An 18,814-nucleotide genomic window follows, 5' to 3' on the forward strand; every position below is an offset into this window, starting at 1 on the left:
GCTCTACCATTTCGGGTAGATTACCGTCGGATTTCTTGTTTGGATTGCTTGGCCACTGCATCTGATCTGACCGAATGAATTGTGGACCTGACCACCACAGAGAAGCTTGACCTAACTGATCAGCGCTGAGACCACGGGAAACTAAATCTGCAGGATTTTCTTTTGACGGTACATAACGCCACTGACAGCCGACTGTACGCTCCTGAATTTCGCTTACCCTGTGGCGTACAAACGTCTTTAGATTGAGAGGATTTGCAGCTATCCACCCTAATGTAATTGTGGAATCAGACCAAAACACGCAGTGATCTATGTCTAAGGTGAGTGATGAAGACACCTTTGTATAAAGCTTTGCGCCAAGCAAAGCTCCACTCAACTCTAATCGCGGTATTGTAGCCTGTGGCTTAATAGGAGCAATTTTGCTCTTGGACGCTAAGAGACGGACACTGACTATCCCGTCATTGCCTACACTACGTACATAAATGCACGCACCATATGCTTTTTCACTGGCGTCTGTGAATATATGAAGTGAGACTTCGGCAGGATTTGGTAATTTGATACATCTCGGAATTGACAAATTGTTCAAATATGGCAGTGTATGCGCAAAATGAACCCACGCGTCTTTAATTGAATCAGGAATTTCCCCATCCCATGAACATTTCCTAATCCACAGCTGCTGCATAATGATTTTTGCTTCTACTATACATGGAGCGACCAGACCAAGTGGATCGAACACCTGTGAAATCGTCGATAAAATTGACCTTTTATTAATTTTACTTTGTGTATTAACGTTGATGGAAAACGTCAGTTTATCTTGGAAACATGACCAATTCAAACCAAGAGTCTTGGATGACTCTTCAATGCTAAGGTCTACAATCTCAGAACTACTAGCATCTTGATCAACTGCAAGCAAGATGTCTTTATTATTTGAATGCCACTTGCGTAAATGAAACTTTGCTGACTCTAACTCATGTGTAACATTATGGCATAATGCAATAGTTTCATCAACCGTGTCTCTGCCTGACAAAAAATCATCAACATAAAAATCGTGACAAATTGCATGTTTGACATTTACGTCATTTGAATCGTACCCTAATTGAGTGAGACACCTGGTCGCAAGAAAAGGTGCACTAGCTGTGCCATATGTTACTGTATTTAACGTGAATATCGCGATTGGCTGCGAAGGGTGCCACCGCCACAGTATCTTCTGAAGAGACCGCTGTGAATCCTCGATTAGTATCTGCCGGTACATTTTTTCGACATCAGCGGTCACTACATAGTTATGCTGACGAAATCGCATGAGTATAGACTGCAAATCGTCTTGAATAGTTGGCCCTACGTTTTGAATATCGTTGAACGACTTGCCTGAGGTTGTAGGGGAGGAACCATTGAATACGACCCTCAACTTTGTCGTGGTGGAGTCCCTGAGTACCCCATGGTGTGGCAAAAAACACGACACTTCACGCTCATTACCTATGCTCTTACTCATGTGACCCAAACTTTCGTATTCCTTTAAAAAGTCAACATAAAGATTTTTTAAGGTTGGATTACGTTCTAAGCGTCGTTCCATTGACAGAAACGTAGCCAAGGCACGCTGATATGAGTCCCCCAGAACCTCAGGCGACTCCTTCAACGGCATGGAAACTATAAATCTACCGTCAGCATCACGTGTCGTAGTTTTTTGAAAATGTTCCTCGCAAGCGTTTTCTTCTGACGTGAGCTTGTGCCTAGGTGCAATTGAGTCTAACTCCCAAAATCTTGAGATGTCAACTTTTGAATCTGAGGGTATTTCATGCGTGAACATACACGTCTGTGGCACGTTCACTTTAGACTGAAGGATTGACCCACACACTAGCCACCCTAACTTTGTTTCCCGAAGAGTGGGCTGATTTTTACCTAACTCGATTTTCCTCAAACCTAGCACATCCCAAAATATCTCGGCACCTACTAAAATGTCTATAGACGATGGTTCATTAAATGATGGATCCGCTAACTGAATCCCTGTCGGCAATTGAATATTTTGAATGTGTATATATGTGTGCGGAACATGTGAAGTGATAACTGGAGTGACGGAACAATTAACGTCTGCCATGTAGTTCCCATCGAATGAATGAATTTGAATGACACATTCCTGCGACGTACTAGATGTGTGATTCATGATACCAGTCACATTGGAACGGCTAGGATAGGTGCGCAGCTTGAGTTTATTACACAAATCGGTTGTGATAAAGTTTAGAGTACTTCCATTGTCTAAGAAAATACGTGCTGTCTGTAGCTCGCCCTTACTGTCAACTACCTTCACAATAGCTGTGGATAACAGCTTTTGCTTGGATTGAGGGCTACAGACTGACACGGATTGATCAGCAACTACTGCAATATTGCTAGGAATATCTGACCTTGAGTTTGTCCCCTGCATTGGCTCTGTGTGAATTAGTGTGTGATGCTTTCTATTGCAATATTTACAATGCGATAACCGGCACTGAAATTCTGAATGCCCGTGGCAAAGGCAATTCAGACAAACTTTAAACAATCTCGCCTTGCTCAGGCGTGCCTCAACCGGAAGCTTCCTAAAGGAATGGCAACTATATAAATGGTGCTTATTTTTACACATTGGGCATACATTCGAGTAGGACGGCCTGCGGTCGGCATCAAAGGATGCACTGGCAACAAAACTTTTGGACTTTGAGTGAACTTGTGATGATGATGATGATGATTCATTTTTATGCCTCTTTAATTGAATTTCTTCAAGACTTTCTAAAAAGTCAGCTCTCTGCAACAAAAACGTCTTGAAAAATTCCAGAGTTGGAACCGTAGACTCCGCATTGCGACGCTCTTCCCACTCCCTTGTGGTCACAGAGTCTAGTTTACACGACATCATGTGAACAATTAATGTGTCCCAATTGTCTGTTGGCTGACCTAATGACTGAAGTGCTCGTAGGTTTTTTGTTGTGGTATCTAAAATATTTCTCAGAGCCTGGCTCGACTCTTTATGTATTGGCTCAACGTTGAATAAGGCACTAACATGATTAGCTACTAATAACTTTTGATTGTCGTATCTTTCTGAAAGCAATTGCCATGCAATTGAATAATTATCACACGTGAGATCCAAACTCTGAATGATAAGTGCTGCACTGCCTTTAAGAGAAGCACGCAAGTAATGGAATTTATTTACCGTATTGATTGAATCATTATTATGAATTAACGAAAGATACGTGTCTCGAAATGCTAACCAGTCCTGATATCCACCTTCAAACCGAGGTAAATTGATTTTTGGTAAGTTGATGAAATTTGAATTGTGCGCCTTGACCACTGTATTTGCAGAGCTTACCTCTGACTCAAAGGAATCCGGTTCGAAGGACCATGTAAAACCTTCGCTGGTCTCAGGTGTTGTCGAGGTGATAAATAAGAGTGGACTGTATAGTATAGACGCTGGTTTACTCCCAAAATTACAAAATACAAAAGGTGACAAAGTGAATAGTCGTTGGGGGATTGGACAATAACGGTAAGTTTTTGAAAGCTCTGTAAACTGTCAACGTTTTTGAACACCAAATTGCCATATTTAAATTAAAACATAAAGACATTGAGCAACGATTGAATTAAACATTTCATTGAATATTTTAATTAAAAAATATGCAATCTGAATGAAATTAATTATTAGAATATTTGGATACATTAAATTAAATTATATTAAAAATTATTGATTTTTAATTACAAACATTAATGACTTAACCTAACGAATAAAGGATCAAAAATGAGTCCATTTTTGAACGATTCGTAACAGGCTTTTTAAATATGAGTTATTTTCTCATGACTAAAATGTAAGGGATAATATAGTGTTAGTATGTACTTTCCATTTCAATGTCTGCATACTTGCTATATTAGCCCGACGGCCATTTGTCCGGTACAAGGTGCTAAAGGTAGGTAAAAATATTACTAACTTTTCTTAAATTTTCACGGCTGATTTTTATGTATGTTTTAAATAATAATGTTAAAAATTTATAATCAACGTTGCCAGACCATTTTCGCCGGCGATAACTATTACCAGACGCTTTGAAGTTGTCAAAAAAAAGCTTTTATTCTCACTCTTGATTTTTATATATAGGTATTACACATCAGTTAAAATATAAAAGATGTTATAGGGACCGTGCGCGTTGGAGGGTCTGCCATTTTATGGCCTGAATCGGAACCATAAACATATACATTTACACGTCACGTGTTTTCTTGTGCATAGTAAGTGCTGCCATCTTGTGGGCTACATCGGAACAATAAACAATCACATTTACGCCTCGCGCCAAAAATCTGACGGCTCCTGTGCTGTCTCCTACAGTTCATGCACGCTCCCTATATAGTTTAGCAAGGCATATCTGTCAAAAGAAAAAGGCGGCAAATTTAAAATAAATGCAGGCGCAGAGTTTTCCTCTCATAAAAAAAACGGTCAAGTGCGGGTTCGTGTTACAAAATCAGGCCCGTAAAGTTTTATGACTTAGGCACTAACATTATGTGTAAAACCAGATTGCCGCAGTGTCTAGATAGGTTATAATGATGCGACCTTGGTCAAAGAACCTGAATAAGTCACGGCCACAGATCACTTTCCTTATTTACAAGACGACGAACGGTCACCACACAAAAACAGTGAAATCGAAGTTCGCCAATTGCGGGCACTTTCTTTCTCTGTCACTCTAATTACATCTTAGTGAGAGTAAAAGAGAAAGATCCCTGCAATTTGCGAATTTCGGTTTTCGCGGTAGGCCCCCTGCTCCCAGGCGAAATCCGTCGCACGCGCCCGCGCCATTTAGCGCTGTTCATACAATTTCTTATTAGACGGGGCGTCCGTTCCGGATAATCCGCGTCAGCTAGCGGAGGCCCTATATGAAAAAGGAAGTGGAGTCTTTATGTCGACGTCTATGATCACGGCAAGCAGGAAAAGAATTTGTAAAGATCCTATTAAAGTCAATTAATATCAATACCATCAACATCAACCTGTAGGCCTTAAGTGAAGGTGTTCCTCTTTATATGATGCTTTGTTCAAAAGATGCAGCGAGAGAAAATATTATAATTTAGCCGACTACGATAATATCGTCGCTATACTTACTCAACCTCGTATCTATATATTAGATACGTATATCAGATACGAGTTTGAGTAAGTATAGCGACGATATGTATCACGGCGCGCTGCCGAATATCATGTCGCCATAAGATATTATATCAGACCTTCTAGCGTGAATTGCGTTCTCGTGCGACTTCAAGTATGGAATCGCGCGAGAGAACGCAACTCATGCTAGACGGTCAGAGCTGCCAAGGTAGTCATGCGTAATCAGAACATGCGCTGTAACTTCTTGATAAGATAATAGACACTTGTTCAGATAATTGTGAACACCTTGGCTGCGCCAATATATTCACATACATTGTACTATTGTGCTTACTATTTGTTAATCAACTACTATTCGGTAATCACACTGATGCTCCGGTGTGTATAACTTTTTCATTTCTCATGCTCTGAAAGTCACTCATTGTTTGTCTATGAAGGAGGGTGAAAGTAATATATTTCGGCCCTAGCGTATTTTACTTTCTAGGTATATATTTTTCAGTTCAAAGTGGATATGTTTTGTAATTTCCATTCTGTAACCTTCCATAAATAACGATCCTTTTACTTAAAATGTTCAGTGTTTCAGTTCCACGTATTCGTAATGAAAAGTAGGGACTCGGGTGAAAACACCCATTTCTAAGTTTGTCGCTCTTACTTTGTTCAAGCCAAAATATCTCGTCAGAAATGGGTGCCTTCCATCAGTTCCATCTCTTGGTTAATAATCTATTATTTTGACTTTTAAAATCTGAGGCATAAATATTGAAAAATAAGTGTTTATTTATTTAATCTTTATTGCGCAAAGGAAAAACTTATCGTACAAAATTAGTGTTTGTAACTTTGAATAAATCTCAATTTGTTTACATAAGAATATAAATATTGTAAATTCTCTCAACAAGGGAGATACAAAAACACAGAAAACATGACGTCAATATATATGACATATTATTAATAGATAACCCAAACAACGTAACCAATAGCTTTTGACACAAACTTCGTGTCTCAGTATCATTATCGACTTAGTAGTTACTGAAATACGAGGTATCTAAAATTGCCTGTGAAATTTAGTACTTACAAGAAAATGACAAATAAATGTCAACTAGTTTGCAGAGGTCGAAAAAATAAATGTTTCTTAAAATATTGTATATAAATTAAGGGCATAGGTATCAAGTTTCATTAATATTTTATGCATTATAACGGACTGCATTTTTGCAGTAGAAAATCATGTGTTTTAAAATATAATAATGAAATTTACTTTAGTTTACACAATAGTGGTGGCTGTTTTCGTCCCATCAAGGTGTTTACGTACTACTTTGCCTGAAGATGGACGACTCAATTTTACGCAACTTGGAGCAAAATATGGACATTCAGTTGAAGAACATCAAGTGATCACTGAAGATGGGTATATTTTAACAATATTCCATGTTAAAGGAAGAAGAAAAACTCCAGTTTTACTGCTACATGGAGTTGCAGACACTGCCGATTGCTACATAATTAGAGGAAATAAATCATTAGTTATATCATTAGCGAATGCAGGTTACGACGTCTGGGCTGGCAATGTCAGAGGAAACAAATATTCCCGGAGACATCTCAAACTGAATCCTGATAAAGATAAAAAATTCTGGGACTTTACATTCCACGACACCGGTAATTACGATGTTCCCGCCATGATTGACTACATTCTGAAAACCACTGGAGAAAAGAAGCTGCAGACAATTGGACATTCTCAAGGAACGACTGTACAGTTTGTTTTATTGTCTAAAAGACCTGAATATAACGAGAAAATAAAGCTTTTCATTGGAATGGCACCGGTAGCTTTCTTAACGGACTTGATACAACCATTGTCGACTATTGCAAGTCTAGCCCCAATGCTCCGTGGACTGATAGAATCTACAGGAATAGAAGAAACTTTCCCTGATAACTCTTACATGACCAATTTTCTGAGACTTCTATGCAGTCAAGATTTCCTTGGCTACGAATTATGCTTCTTGTGGACAAGTTTTTACATCACCGGATTCGATACCAAGCGTTTTGATGCAGAATTCAGTAAAATTGTCGTAGGACACTATCCGAATCATACTTCAAGAAAAAATCTAGAACACTCCAACCAACTGATTCTTAGTAAAAGATTTTGTGAATTTGACTACGGACCAGTAGAAAATTTAAAACGTTACGGCTATATAGTTCCACCAAACTATGATTTAAGAAAAGTAACAACTAAAGTTGCATTGTTAGTGGGTGAAAATGATCCGTTGTCCAGGATCAAAGATGTAGCGATTCTGAGAACGCTTTTACCGAACGTAGTTAAATATCATGTGATGGAAGATAAAATATGGAACCATGTAGACTTTACTTGGGGTAATGATATGCCTGTTACTCTGTATCCAATTTTATTTCAGCTATTGGATAAATACGACTAACTGGCTTGCTACATTTGGGTACCGAAGATTTTTTAATTAAATAAAGTGATAAAGAATAATCTCAAGCTCGTAAAACAAACGTACCTACTGTCATAATTGGTAATCATGGTATTTACTTGTGCTATTGCCTGTATTATAAGTTACTTTTATGCCTACTGTGAGTAGTAATTGTGAGCAATTGATTATTAATTTATTTATTCAATTCTACGTAATTTATGTACGCTGTAAGAGATTTAAACAGCCAACGTAATAATACGTACCTAACTAAAAATAAGACCTACGTTTATTAGAATTTTGCACAGCAGTGGGACACAACAGGCTCTCAATAAAAATAATAACATGATTTGTATTTGTACTGTATTATACAAGTCAAATTCTATAAAATCTATATGTATACAAAAACTCATAAATATGTATCTCGTTTTGCGAATTTGTTAAAGAAAAAGTAAACTAAAATAAATTACACAGATAGGTATCTCATAAATACAGTGCTGCCAACAATAGTGAGTTCGCGGCCAAAGTCCGGGGAATCGCAGTGAAGCCTCGCTTGCTCCCCACGTCCCCGTACTTGATGACCGGCGGACCAGAGGGCCTACCGCGAACCACGTTCGACGTGTTGCCTCTTTGTCGCACTTGTAAATTCGTACGTAAGTGCGACCAAGAGGCAACACGTCGAACGTGGTTCGCGGTAGGCCCTCTGAGCTCAAAATTCCACGAACAACGTGCATGAATTATGTATACCTTTACTGTTGTTTACTTTTATTTAAATACCTAAAGATACAGAGTGTAAGTACAGTCATCAAAAATAGTAGCGGATCAGACTTCGCGTCAAAAATATCTTCTCGAATAGCTTACTAAAAAAGATATGTATCAATATGTGGCATAGGCATCATCTATGAAAAGGGACCTTATTGTCGATGGCGCTTACGCCATAATGCGTCGTGCGGTGTTGCATTTATATCGGAGCATCGTTAATAAGGGCAGAAGTGCCATCGACAATAAGGCCCCCTTTCATAGATAAAATCTGTCGGCTTTTAACAGCCCACGGTGGTGGTGGTTTTAACAACCCGACAGATTTTAAAGTTGTATTCTTGACCACATGTAGGGACTAAAATGACAAAGTTTTCTGAAATCGGTCTTGTTTTAGAGATAATGACTTGGAAAATTTGTTTCTGTAATAACTTAGTGAAAAACGCCTTTTTGGCTGCGACGCTGTCACTTATGTGACTTGGTTTTGACATACCTACTATCAAAGATTAAAGTTTTAAATGAAACTCGAACTTTTTTATCAGAACAATAAAAAGACTATTTTTTCGTTGTAAGATATTTATTTTTTGAAAAGATTTAAAAATTAGTAAAACGCATAATTTTTCTATGCAATTTTTTTTTGTCGAATTCTACCAAGGCTCACATAACATATTTTGTGCCTTATGACCTCAGGAATGCGTGGTTAAAATCTACGATATATATAGAACAATTATACTGAGATAGATACTTTTCAACACGATCTGTAGAAATATATCCCTATTAGGAAAAGTATTTCACCCGCTACTATTGATGCTGACTGTACCAGTGTCAATAAATCCCAAGAGACACTTGCACCAGTCCACTAACCCGGGGTTAATCGGTTAAACCTGGAGAAAATTGTACTTGTAACCATGGTAACACTAGGCTTAACCTCGGGTTAGTTATTGGTGCAAGGGACCCTTAAACCTGGAGTTACCATGGTTACCAGTATAATTTGACACTGGGATAACGCTCTAACCGGTTAGCTCCGGATAAGTAGTGTCAAAAAATAGTAAGAGCCACTTGCACCATTCCACTAACCCGGGGTTAATCGATTAAACCTGGAGTTACCATGGTTACCAGTACAATTTGATACTGGGATAACGGTTTCACCGGTTAACCCTGGGTTAGTGGGATGGTGCAAGTGACACTATACACTATACACTAGGGGCATTTGCACCATCCCCCTAACCCGGGGTTAATCGGTTAAACCAGGAGTTACCATGACTATAAGTACAATTTGACACTGGGTTAACGGTTTAACCGGTTAACCCCGGTTAGTGGTATGGTGCAAGTGCCGGTAAGAGTACTAAGACCTTCCAAAAATAAAGATTTTTAAATAACGGAAATACATGGAAAATAATTTATAATTATGGGTTCTCATTATACCAGGCCTTAACATTTACCTTGGTCATGGTTATATGTTATTTATGTTAAACATGTCGTGTCGATGACGATGTTACTTCATTTTAATTTTAATCTTAAATGTTAATATTTTCCTTTTTTGATTGTGAAACGTACTTACAATTACAATTTAACGTAATTACAATTTGTAAATCAATCGATCTTAAACGTATCTTAATCATTCTTCAATCGGGCTGTTAGAGAAAGATAAGAATAAGATAACTGTTAACAGAAAATTATAACCAAAAATTTTGACATATCCAAAACATTGTGTTGTCAATTGTCATACGTTTGTACATTAAACGTACAATACGCATATGGCAATAAAATGTTTTTACTTAGTTAATGATTAACACTTTATTTAAAATATTTGTATATAAAGTAAGTAGTACATAGTAAACATATGTGTCTAAACAATAAATAAGTTGAATATTTCCTAAATATAAAACTTTTCGAATTTTTTTTTTTGCTTCTTTTCGCTCTCCTACAAACCAATGTAAGCGGTGTATGGCACAAACGTATTCTCACACGACGAATTAGCAAATATTTCCATATCGAGGAACTGGCTTTGCATGGCAATGTTGCCACTGTTTTTTTTTTCAAACATATAGACGATATTTGTCTAGTACTTGTTTTAGTAACCAATAATTGTTATACAAAGTAAACAGAGCGAGAAAAAGTTTTGTATGTATTTCTACTCTCAACTTGAATGTACGTATGTAGGTAAAATTTAATGTTATTTCAGAATATCGCTGTAAAATAAGAGCATAACTTGGATTGTATGTGATTATGTTATTTTCATATTGGTGAGCAATAAATAATATTTTATATATACTACGTGTAAGGCAAACGAGCATACAGCCCGCCTGGTGGTAAGCGGTTACCGTAGCCTATGGCCGCCTGTAACTTCAGAGGAATTAATGAAGAATATGTATATTGTATTGCGGCGGCTGAGGACGTGTGACTCTTAATCCGCGTAGTAAGTCTTTACTATGTATGTTATATGTAGGCAACAACAATAAAAAAGTTTTTGGCAAGAATGTAATTTTTGGTACAAGCCTTTATCGCTAACTGTACTTTTCTTTCCACATGCAACTAATACTCATCGAGGCAAATCTAACTTCACCGAAAACATTTAGTTTGCGTTGTTATATCACAGAGTTCCCATGGCTACCTCCTGTCTCCTTCATCAGATCAACTCCATATCATCATAATATTACATTGTCATCCGATTTACATATATAAATGCAAAATTTGAGCTCAATCGGAAATAGGGAAGTAGGTCAAATTTAGGTTCCAAGATTTGACCCCATGCTAACAAATTAACATACATACTAACAGGACAATTTAAATAAAAGCTTGTGTAAAACTCGATATTACCTCTACATATAAAGGGACGTATTTTCGTAACTCTTTAACCTCAACCTCGATATGATAATTGAGAGATATATATTGTTTGATAACAAATAATAAAAAGTGCTCAAACGTTAGAAAAAAATCTGTATTGTACTGTTTTTTTATCTATTTGCACAGTCTTATTTTTATTTTAAACAATTTGTATTTGTGCAACTGTTCCTAAAATATTATTCGAGCAAGCATGTAAGGTCAATAACCTATTGCATAATGGCATAGTTGATCTCAAGTTCGAAGTCAGTAGGCCTACGAAGGTTAAATTAACGCACTATAAAAAGCACGTTATCAACTTACGTAATCATTTAAAACAATGTTACGCATCAGAGCGACTGACGCACGGAAAACCAGTGCAGAATAAAGATCATAAGGATAAAAAGAGTAAGCTAAAGTCAATTTACTTGTTAAATGAATAAAAGTGTAAAAATAAAGTAATAATGGAGAGGTAAATTGTAATTTGTTGACAATGCATATGTAATTTAATGAAGGAAGGAATAATCAAAGATACCTAAACACAAAAGAGAATAATGAAACTAAAGAGTCTGTGTATCTTATACTTTTGTGTATTAACAAAAGCGTCAAGTTTGTTCCCGCCAGTAGTATCTGAAGATGTACATTTGAATTTCACTGGTCTAGCAAAGAAATATGGACACCCTGCTGAAGAGCATGAAGTGGTCACTAAAGATGGGTATCTTCTTACTTTATTCCATATTCCTGGAAAGAGAACAACTCCTTTACTTCTAATGCACGGGACAGGAGATCATGCTGAAAGTTTCTTGTTACGAGGAAATCGGTCTCTGATAATCACATTAGCAGAAGCTAATTATGATATTTGGGTCGGAAATCTAAGAGGAAACAAATACGCTCGAAGACATGTCAAATTAAATCCAGATGATGATCCCGAATTTTGGAATTACAGTTTCCATGAAGCCGGACTTTATGACTTACCAGCGACTATCGATTATGTTTTAAATGCGACTGGAAAAGAAAGCTTGAAAATAATAGGCCATTCACAGGGAACCACAATTAATTTCGTTCTTTTATCTTCAAAACCAGAGTACAATGATAAGATTAAACTGCTAATAGCACTAGCTCCAGTCGCTTTTTTGAACAATCTAGCACCACCTGTGTCAACTCTTTGCGAAGTAGGACCACTAATCGACGAATTTTCGAAGAGTGTTGGAATAGAAGAGCTCCCTAGTAAAAAAATACCAGTACCAAAGTTCAGCAATTTAGAATGTAAAGGAGGGTCCAATGACCACGTCCTGTGCATATTTTTAGCAGTATTTTATTCAACTTTCTTTGATGCCAAGACGATAGAGCCTGAATTTTTTCAAATTCTTCTAGGACATTACCCAGGCAACACATCCAGAAAAACCCTAGTTCATTATAACCAAATTGCGTTGCGCAAACAATTTTCCAGTTTTGATTACGGTGTCAAAGAAAACTTTAAGCGTTACGGAAAAGGGTTGCCGCCTGAGTATGATTTGCAAAAAGTGACTGTCAAAACTGCATTGCTGATTGGAAGAGAAGATCGGCTGGCAACTGTACAGGATGCAGAGTTACTAAGAAAATTGCTTCCTAATGTTGTTTTGTTCCACATACTGAAACCCAAAATGTGGAATCATATCGATTTCATTTGGAGAAACGACATGAATGTGTATTTGTTTCCTACTATATTATCTATGTTAGAAAAGTATGACTGATTAGGTTTCTAAACATTAAGAGTGCTTTACGAAGTGTACCTGGGAGCGTAGACATGATGTCAACAGTTAACGCTCTGTAGCGGTAGTTAGTATAGACACCTAATGAATCAACTAAAATAAATGAAATATTGTACAAAAAAATTCTGCTTTTATTTTTTCTTATCAAATAATTAGGAAAGCAATTTATCACTACTTTATTTTTATAAAAAAAACGTCGTACGTCACTGATGCGACGTCACGACTGACACAGGTTATGACTATGGACGCAATACATTGCCGCTCGAAATATTTTAAAAAGTTAATTGAACTCTGTAATTTGATATTTTCTATGAGACTCGTGGATCTAAGACTTGTGACACGGTATTAGATGAGAATATATAAATAATAGATAATAAAGGCAGAGAAAACAAAAATAATCGCCCTTACTGGGAATCGCTCTTAGGACCTCCAGTTTCGTAGGAAGGGTCAGTACCAACTAGGCTGAGGTCGCTACGTCAATGAAAGGAAAGCATGCAGTACCAACAACAAGGAAGAGCACATATTTAAGGATGGTTACTAGCCAGCTCGCTTTTGTATTATATAATGTAAATATATACCTAATCTAGATAATAGATAAACACATACTTCTAAACCTATATCAATCCTAACTGCCTACCTTATTATTATTCTATTTATTGACAATAACAATATACATAATGGATATATACAGATGATTACTATAACTAGCTTATATCTAAAATAGGGCCCCTTGAGGCATTGTACCAAGGATGCTGGACGGCATTTCCTCGTTGTATCGCAATACTGATACGTTGTGCGAGGAAGCCGCCTAGCTCTTCGGTCACCAGTTACCGTCAACCAGACGTTTCGCGATTTCTCCAAAAAACTTGTGCGCGCTGGGACCCCATGGACCTAGAGTTTCCAACGCCAAAAGGTACAAAAATGGTACTCTCTACCGAGGGCTCTTATATTATTACGTTTCCTACCTTATTAGTTTTAGGATATTTAGGGTTCCTCAGTATTTTTTATGTTATTGTATTTTAATAATAGGTAAATAGATTTTATGTTTCTGCTTAAGTAGTCCTTGATTGTCAATCTTTTCACTGACGTGTGCCGTAGTGTACAATAAGAATTATAAAGGCTTTTTTACAATATGGATATCGTAAATTGATAATACCTGTTTTTTTTTGACGCAATGAATAATGATATTTAATTATGTACTAAGAATTAAAGTACAATATGCAAATTTAAACTCATTTTTAAAGGTCTGTGTCATTTTGCAATTATGATTGTAAGACACGAACAAATACAGAAATTATCAGAACTGTGTAAAAAAAGAACTTGTGTTTTCAACAAAAGGGTCCGTATAATATTATATAATTTTACAGCAAAAAAATATTTTTTGGTTTTATTCTAAAAGTATGTACAGGGTGATTCTTAAGTCGTGAACAGTAATCATATTTCCCGATAAAGCTTCCTTAAGCTAACGTGGAGCGCTAATTAGTATAAATAATATTAATCCAGAGTCAAACTAATCACCGTCATCGACAATTGTTCGTGTATTGACAAAGCCTAAAGTTGAATAAGTCAAGGTTGCATTATATGTATATAATTTTAGATTACGTCTTAAGCATCTATTAGTTTTATACATAGTTTGGTTCGAATAGGCAATTTAATATTTAAAAAAAAAAAAAACAACTATGAAAATAACGCTAACATGTACCCTCATTTTAGTGAGTATTTGCGTCCCAACAAACTCTTTACTGCGGAAAACTTTACCTGAAGATGCAAGACTGAATTTCACGGGACTTGGTTTAAAATATGGACATGCAGTTGAAGAGCATGAAGTTACCACTGAAGACGGTTACATATTGACTTTCTTCCACATCAAGGGGAAGAGAAAACCGCCTGTTTTTATTATCCATGGAATCGCTGATACGGCAGATATTTTTATTATCAGAGGAAAGACATCATTAGTTATAGCTCTAGCTGACGCAGGGCATGACGTCTGGGTAGCAAATTACAGAGGAAATAAATATGGTCGACGACATCTTAAGCTAAATCCGGACAAAGATCTCAAGTTCTGGGATTTTAGCCTTCACGAAGTTGGTTATTACGATCTCCCCGCTATGATTGATTACATTCTGCAACATACTGGAGAAAAAAAGATTCAAACAATTGGGCATTCGCAAGGAGCAACCACGCAATTCGTGCTTTTGTCTAAAAGACCAGAATATAATGAAAAAATTGAAATAATGGTTGGATTAGCACCAGTGGCCTTTTTGACTGATGTAAGATTTCCAGTGTCTCTCATTGCGAATTTCGGACCTCTGCTTGGAGAAGTTATTAAATCTATAGGCGTAGAAGAAACTTTTCCGGAAAATTCGTCAATGACCGCGTTAGTAAGATTTATTTGTAGTCAAGATGTCTTTAGCTACGAAATGTGTTTTCTGTTATTTGGCTTTCATTTCGTTGGTTTTGATACAAAGCGATTTGAACCGAGCTTTTTAAAGGTTTTTATGGGACACTATCCAGGAGGAACTTCTCGAAAAAATTTAATGCACGTCAATCAGTTGGTGTTAAGTAAAAGATTTTGTGAATTTGACTACGGCCCTGAAGGCAACTTAGATCACTATGGTTACGTAGTGCCTCCGGATTATAATTTACATCGAGTGACTACAAAAGTTGCGTTGTTCGTTGGTGAAAATGACGTGTTATGTACAGTAAAAGATGTAGATATACTACGCTCAACTTTATCTAACGTTGTATATTACCATATTATGGAAGATAAAGTTTGGAATCATATAGATTTTACATTAGGTAATGATATGAATATAACACTGTTTCCTCATATATTTAAATTATTGGATAAATACAGTAAATAATTGTAATTAGACCCGGATCTCTAGAACTGTGCAGTTGGACGTCGTAATTGTAGTGGTGTTCCTAGGCTTCAAGAAACCCAATGTTGCCAGGCTGAAAAGTGTTGCCGTTACCACCAGCCCTTTGAATTTCTCTCTAACAAGTCTCATTTCTCATAAATTTAGGTACCATCAAAAAATTCACAACCTTTTTCAATTCGAAGTACGTACAGTCACCATCAATAGTAACGGACGAAACAACGCGCCAAAAGTATCTGATATTCCTAATAACTTTTCCAAATGTAGATAAATCTTTCATATTCACGTTCAGAAGTATATCTTTTACAGTCTTAATTGTTCTACATATTGAACCATCACTTTATATTCGGCTGTTACAGAAATATACTTTTGACATCTTGTTTGATCTGTTACTTTTGATGTTGACTGTACAACAGGGATCCTGATCTAAATAATAATTAAATAAAGAATTTGTAAAATATAACTGTGAAAAAGAGTATTTCGGTCTTTTTGTTGCTTGCTAAATGCGATTCCAAGCAAAAATATTTATATAGTAAAAAAAATGATTAGTATCCAATTAACTCCAAATTTTACCAAAGCAAATAAAATTATATTATTATATTATGAAAATATTATCTTGATTTTTTTTTTAAGAACAAAAAACATTTCCGAACTTAGTTTGCAATTTAACCGCCTTTGCATGTACCTATTTATTATTCTTAAAATTTCTATAAGCAGTATGAGCTTAGATCACGCCACGCTGAAGGCACCTTCTTTCAAATAAAAATTGTTAAAATGGGTTCATTTCATAAAGAATGAACTCTGAAAAACCAACACCCTACATACATTAAGTGGCGCAAATAATTTGCCGATAGATGGAGTGGCACACTCGGATGCTCATTGCGCATTCTCTACTTCACGCTGTTAAAAATTTGATAAATTGTTCAATAAACTATTTCAGTGAATATCAGTATTTTCTAAACTATGCACGTAACAAGAGAAAAAGCTTTTTATTCTAAGTTAATATAACAAAACATGTCCATAAATCGGTTCCAGCGCGCAATAAAAAGCTACTTTTAATTTAATAAATTGATTTATCTCATACACACAATACATACATAATTATGTTTATAGCTTACGCCAAAACACTAACAGGGAAATTAAATTATTATATTTTGAAGAATACCGTATACAACGAACTAGTATAAATATGGAAGTCTGACCAGGGCTCAAAAATTATCCCACGTATGCCTACGAGTATTAATTGTGCCGCGAGCGACCCAACTGTATTGTGTATACTGCGCACGACAACGTCCAATATTGTAATGCCGCGCACATAATACAATTTTATTTTAGCCAATCTAAACTTAGGGCCACTTGCGCCATCCAGGGTTAGCCACTAACTCGGGGTTAACCGGTTAAACCCGGAGATACCAGTTCAATTTAACCTTGGATTAAGAGTTTCCATTCTCCATGATTTATTAGGGTGTTATTGACACAATGAAAAATTAGGTTTATTGGTTTTCCTTTATTTCAAAATTTTCAAAAATAAGAATTTCATAGAAAAATTTCCGTTACTTCGTTAGATTCGAAAAACTATTCTTCCCTCTAAGCGGTACTTGCACCATCCCGCTAACCCGGGGTTAACCGGTTAAACGTGTAGCTCTCATGGCTACCAGTACAATTTGACCCCGGGTTAGAGGTATGATGCAAGTGGCCCTTAACGGTTAACTCCGAGTTTTTGGACCCGGGTACGTCCTTAAACTACGTCCATAAGAGGGGTATGGGCATTGTGAATGTCATCTCGCTTTGTGTGGTAGGGCACAGCCAGTGGATGTCATTCCAGATCTAGAGCAGAGCCCAACTGGGGAAGTACCTCCACCTTACAGAAAACAGCAGCCAAATAACACTAGACCCTACTCATAGTGTTGTGTTCCTGCCGGTGAGTAAGGTTGCCAGAGCTCAACGAGGGGGGAGGGGGTTAGGGTCGGCAACGCGCATGTAACTCTTCTGGAGTTGCAGGCGTACATAGGCTACGGAGGCTGCTTACCATCAGGCGGGCCGTATGCTTGTTTGCCACCGACGTAGTATAAAATAAAATAAAAGTTAGTGGCTAACCCAGGATTAATGCAAATGACCCTTATTCGTAATGCCCAGACTAATATCAGTCACGTGGGCCGTTTTTTTGAAATCAAAAACATATTCGAGCTTCGTCTAAGTATATGTATTCCACTCACTATACAATATTTTTTATTTAAAAGGCTCCGCCACAGGTTTCATCAGTGAACAATGGGGAAGGCACCTGTCAAGGGGTTTATTATAGGTGGCTCCAGCATAGGTTTCCCCCGTTTCTAGTTTTATTCTATGGAGTCTGGATCAGGGACCGATTCGGTATCCCCTTCTAAAGTTTTGGAAGGGGTATTTCGTAAAGCTTTGCTTAACCAACGCCGTTGCTACCTAAAACCCTTTCATTTGGCTTTTTAAGCGCTTTTTAATGCGGTTAAGCAGGTCTCTTTTCAAATATCTGTTACCCGTCCCTAAGCGCTGACCTCTTGAAGAGGTATCCCTTATAACCTTTACCTATTTATCTTTCTATTAATAAAAATGGGATCAATATCAATTTATATTTTAAGTGATAGACTGGTTGTCTAGCGCGTTATTGACAGCACAGATGACATACATTTTTGAATTAATTAGGGAGGGGATACCTTTTCATTTGTAGAGGTAACTCTAAAAGCGAAACCCCTTCCTAGAGGTAAGTAAAATGACCGGGTAATCAATTAAAAGGGAAAGCAAATCGTTGGGGCTATTCGATAAACGACTAAGGTATTTAAAAAAATAAATTTCTATCTTTACATGAAACGGATTACATGTGTATTGAAATATGTGAATCAATTGACTACTTATTTAATTTTTATAAGCCTTAATAAAAACCAAAGTCTTGTTTTCCTGAAAATTACAGGATGTGTAAAATGTAAGATATATAGGGACTTTGCTATCTTTTCCAGCCACCACAAAATCTAGTGCCCATCGTTTTTAAAATTGATATTGAAAAGTACGTACTAAATATTTACTAATATACACATTATAATCGAAATGTAGGCCTTCCCACTTCCACTTTTTTAATTCAGG

General features: G+C 36.7%; 2 protein-coding genes across 2 annotated transcripts; both read left to right on the plus strand.

Annotated features, from left to right (window-relative positions):
• Window positions 1–3,800: 3,800 nt before the first annotated feature.
• On the plus strand, window positions 3,801–9,547 carry LOC133527095 (lipase 1-like). Its single transcript, XM_061863987.1, has one exon. It carries the CDS (start codon window positions 6,325–6,327, stop codon window positions 7,498–7,500), a length of 1,176 nt encoding a protein of 391 aa, XP_061719971.1. The 5' UTR covers window positions 3,801–6,324; the 3' UTR covers window positions 7,501–9,547.
• A 4,948-nt stretch (window positions 9,548–14,495) lies between these two features.
• LOC133527269 (lipase 1-like) lies at window positions 14,496–16,175 on the plus strand. The gene has a single exon (XM_061864207.1). The coding sequence runs from the start codon at window positions 14,504–14,506 to the stop codon at window positions 15,686–15,688; it is 1,185 nt and encodes a 394-aa protein (XP_061720191.1). The 5' UTR covers window positions 14,496–14,503; the 3' UTR covers window positions 15,689–16,175.
• The last annotated feature ends 2,639 nt before the right edge of the window (window positions 16,176–18,814 follow it).

The sequence above is a fragment of the Cydia pomonella genome, chromosome 17 (assembly GCF_033807575.1).
Source record: "Cydia pomonella isolate Wapato2018A chromosome 17, ilCydPomo1, whole genome shotgun sequence".
NCBI classification, from domain to species: domain Eukaryota; kingdom Metazoa; phylum Arthropoda; class Insecta; order Lepidoptera; family Tortricidae; genus Cydia; species Cydia pomonella.

Bases quoted from the DNA above. Each gene is read 5' to 3' on its own strand.
- LOC133527095 (XM_061863987.1), top strand. From the start codon at position 6,325: ATGAAATTTACTTTAGTTTACACAATAGTGGTGGCTGTTTTCGTCCCA.
- LOC133527269 (XM_061864207.1), top strand. From the start codon at position 14,504: ATGAAAATAACGCTAACATGTACCCTCATTTTAGTGAGTATTTGCGTC.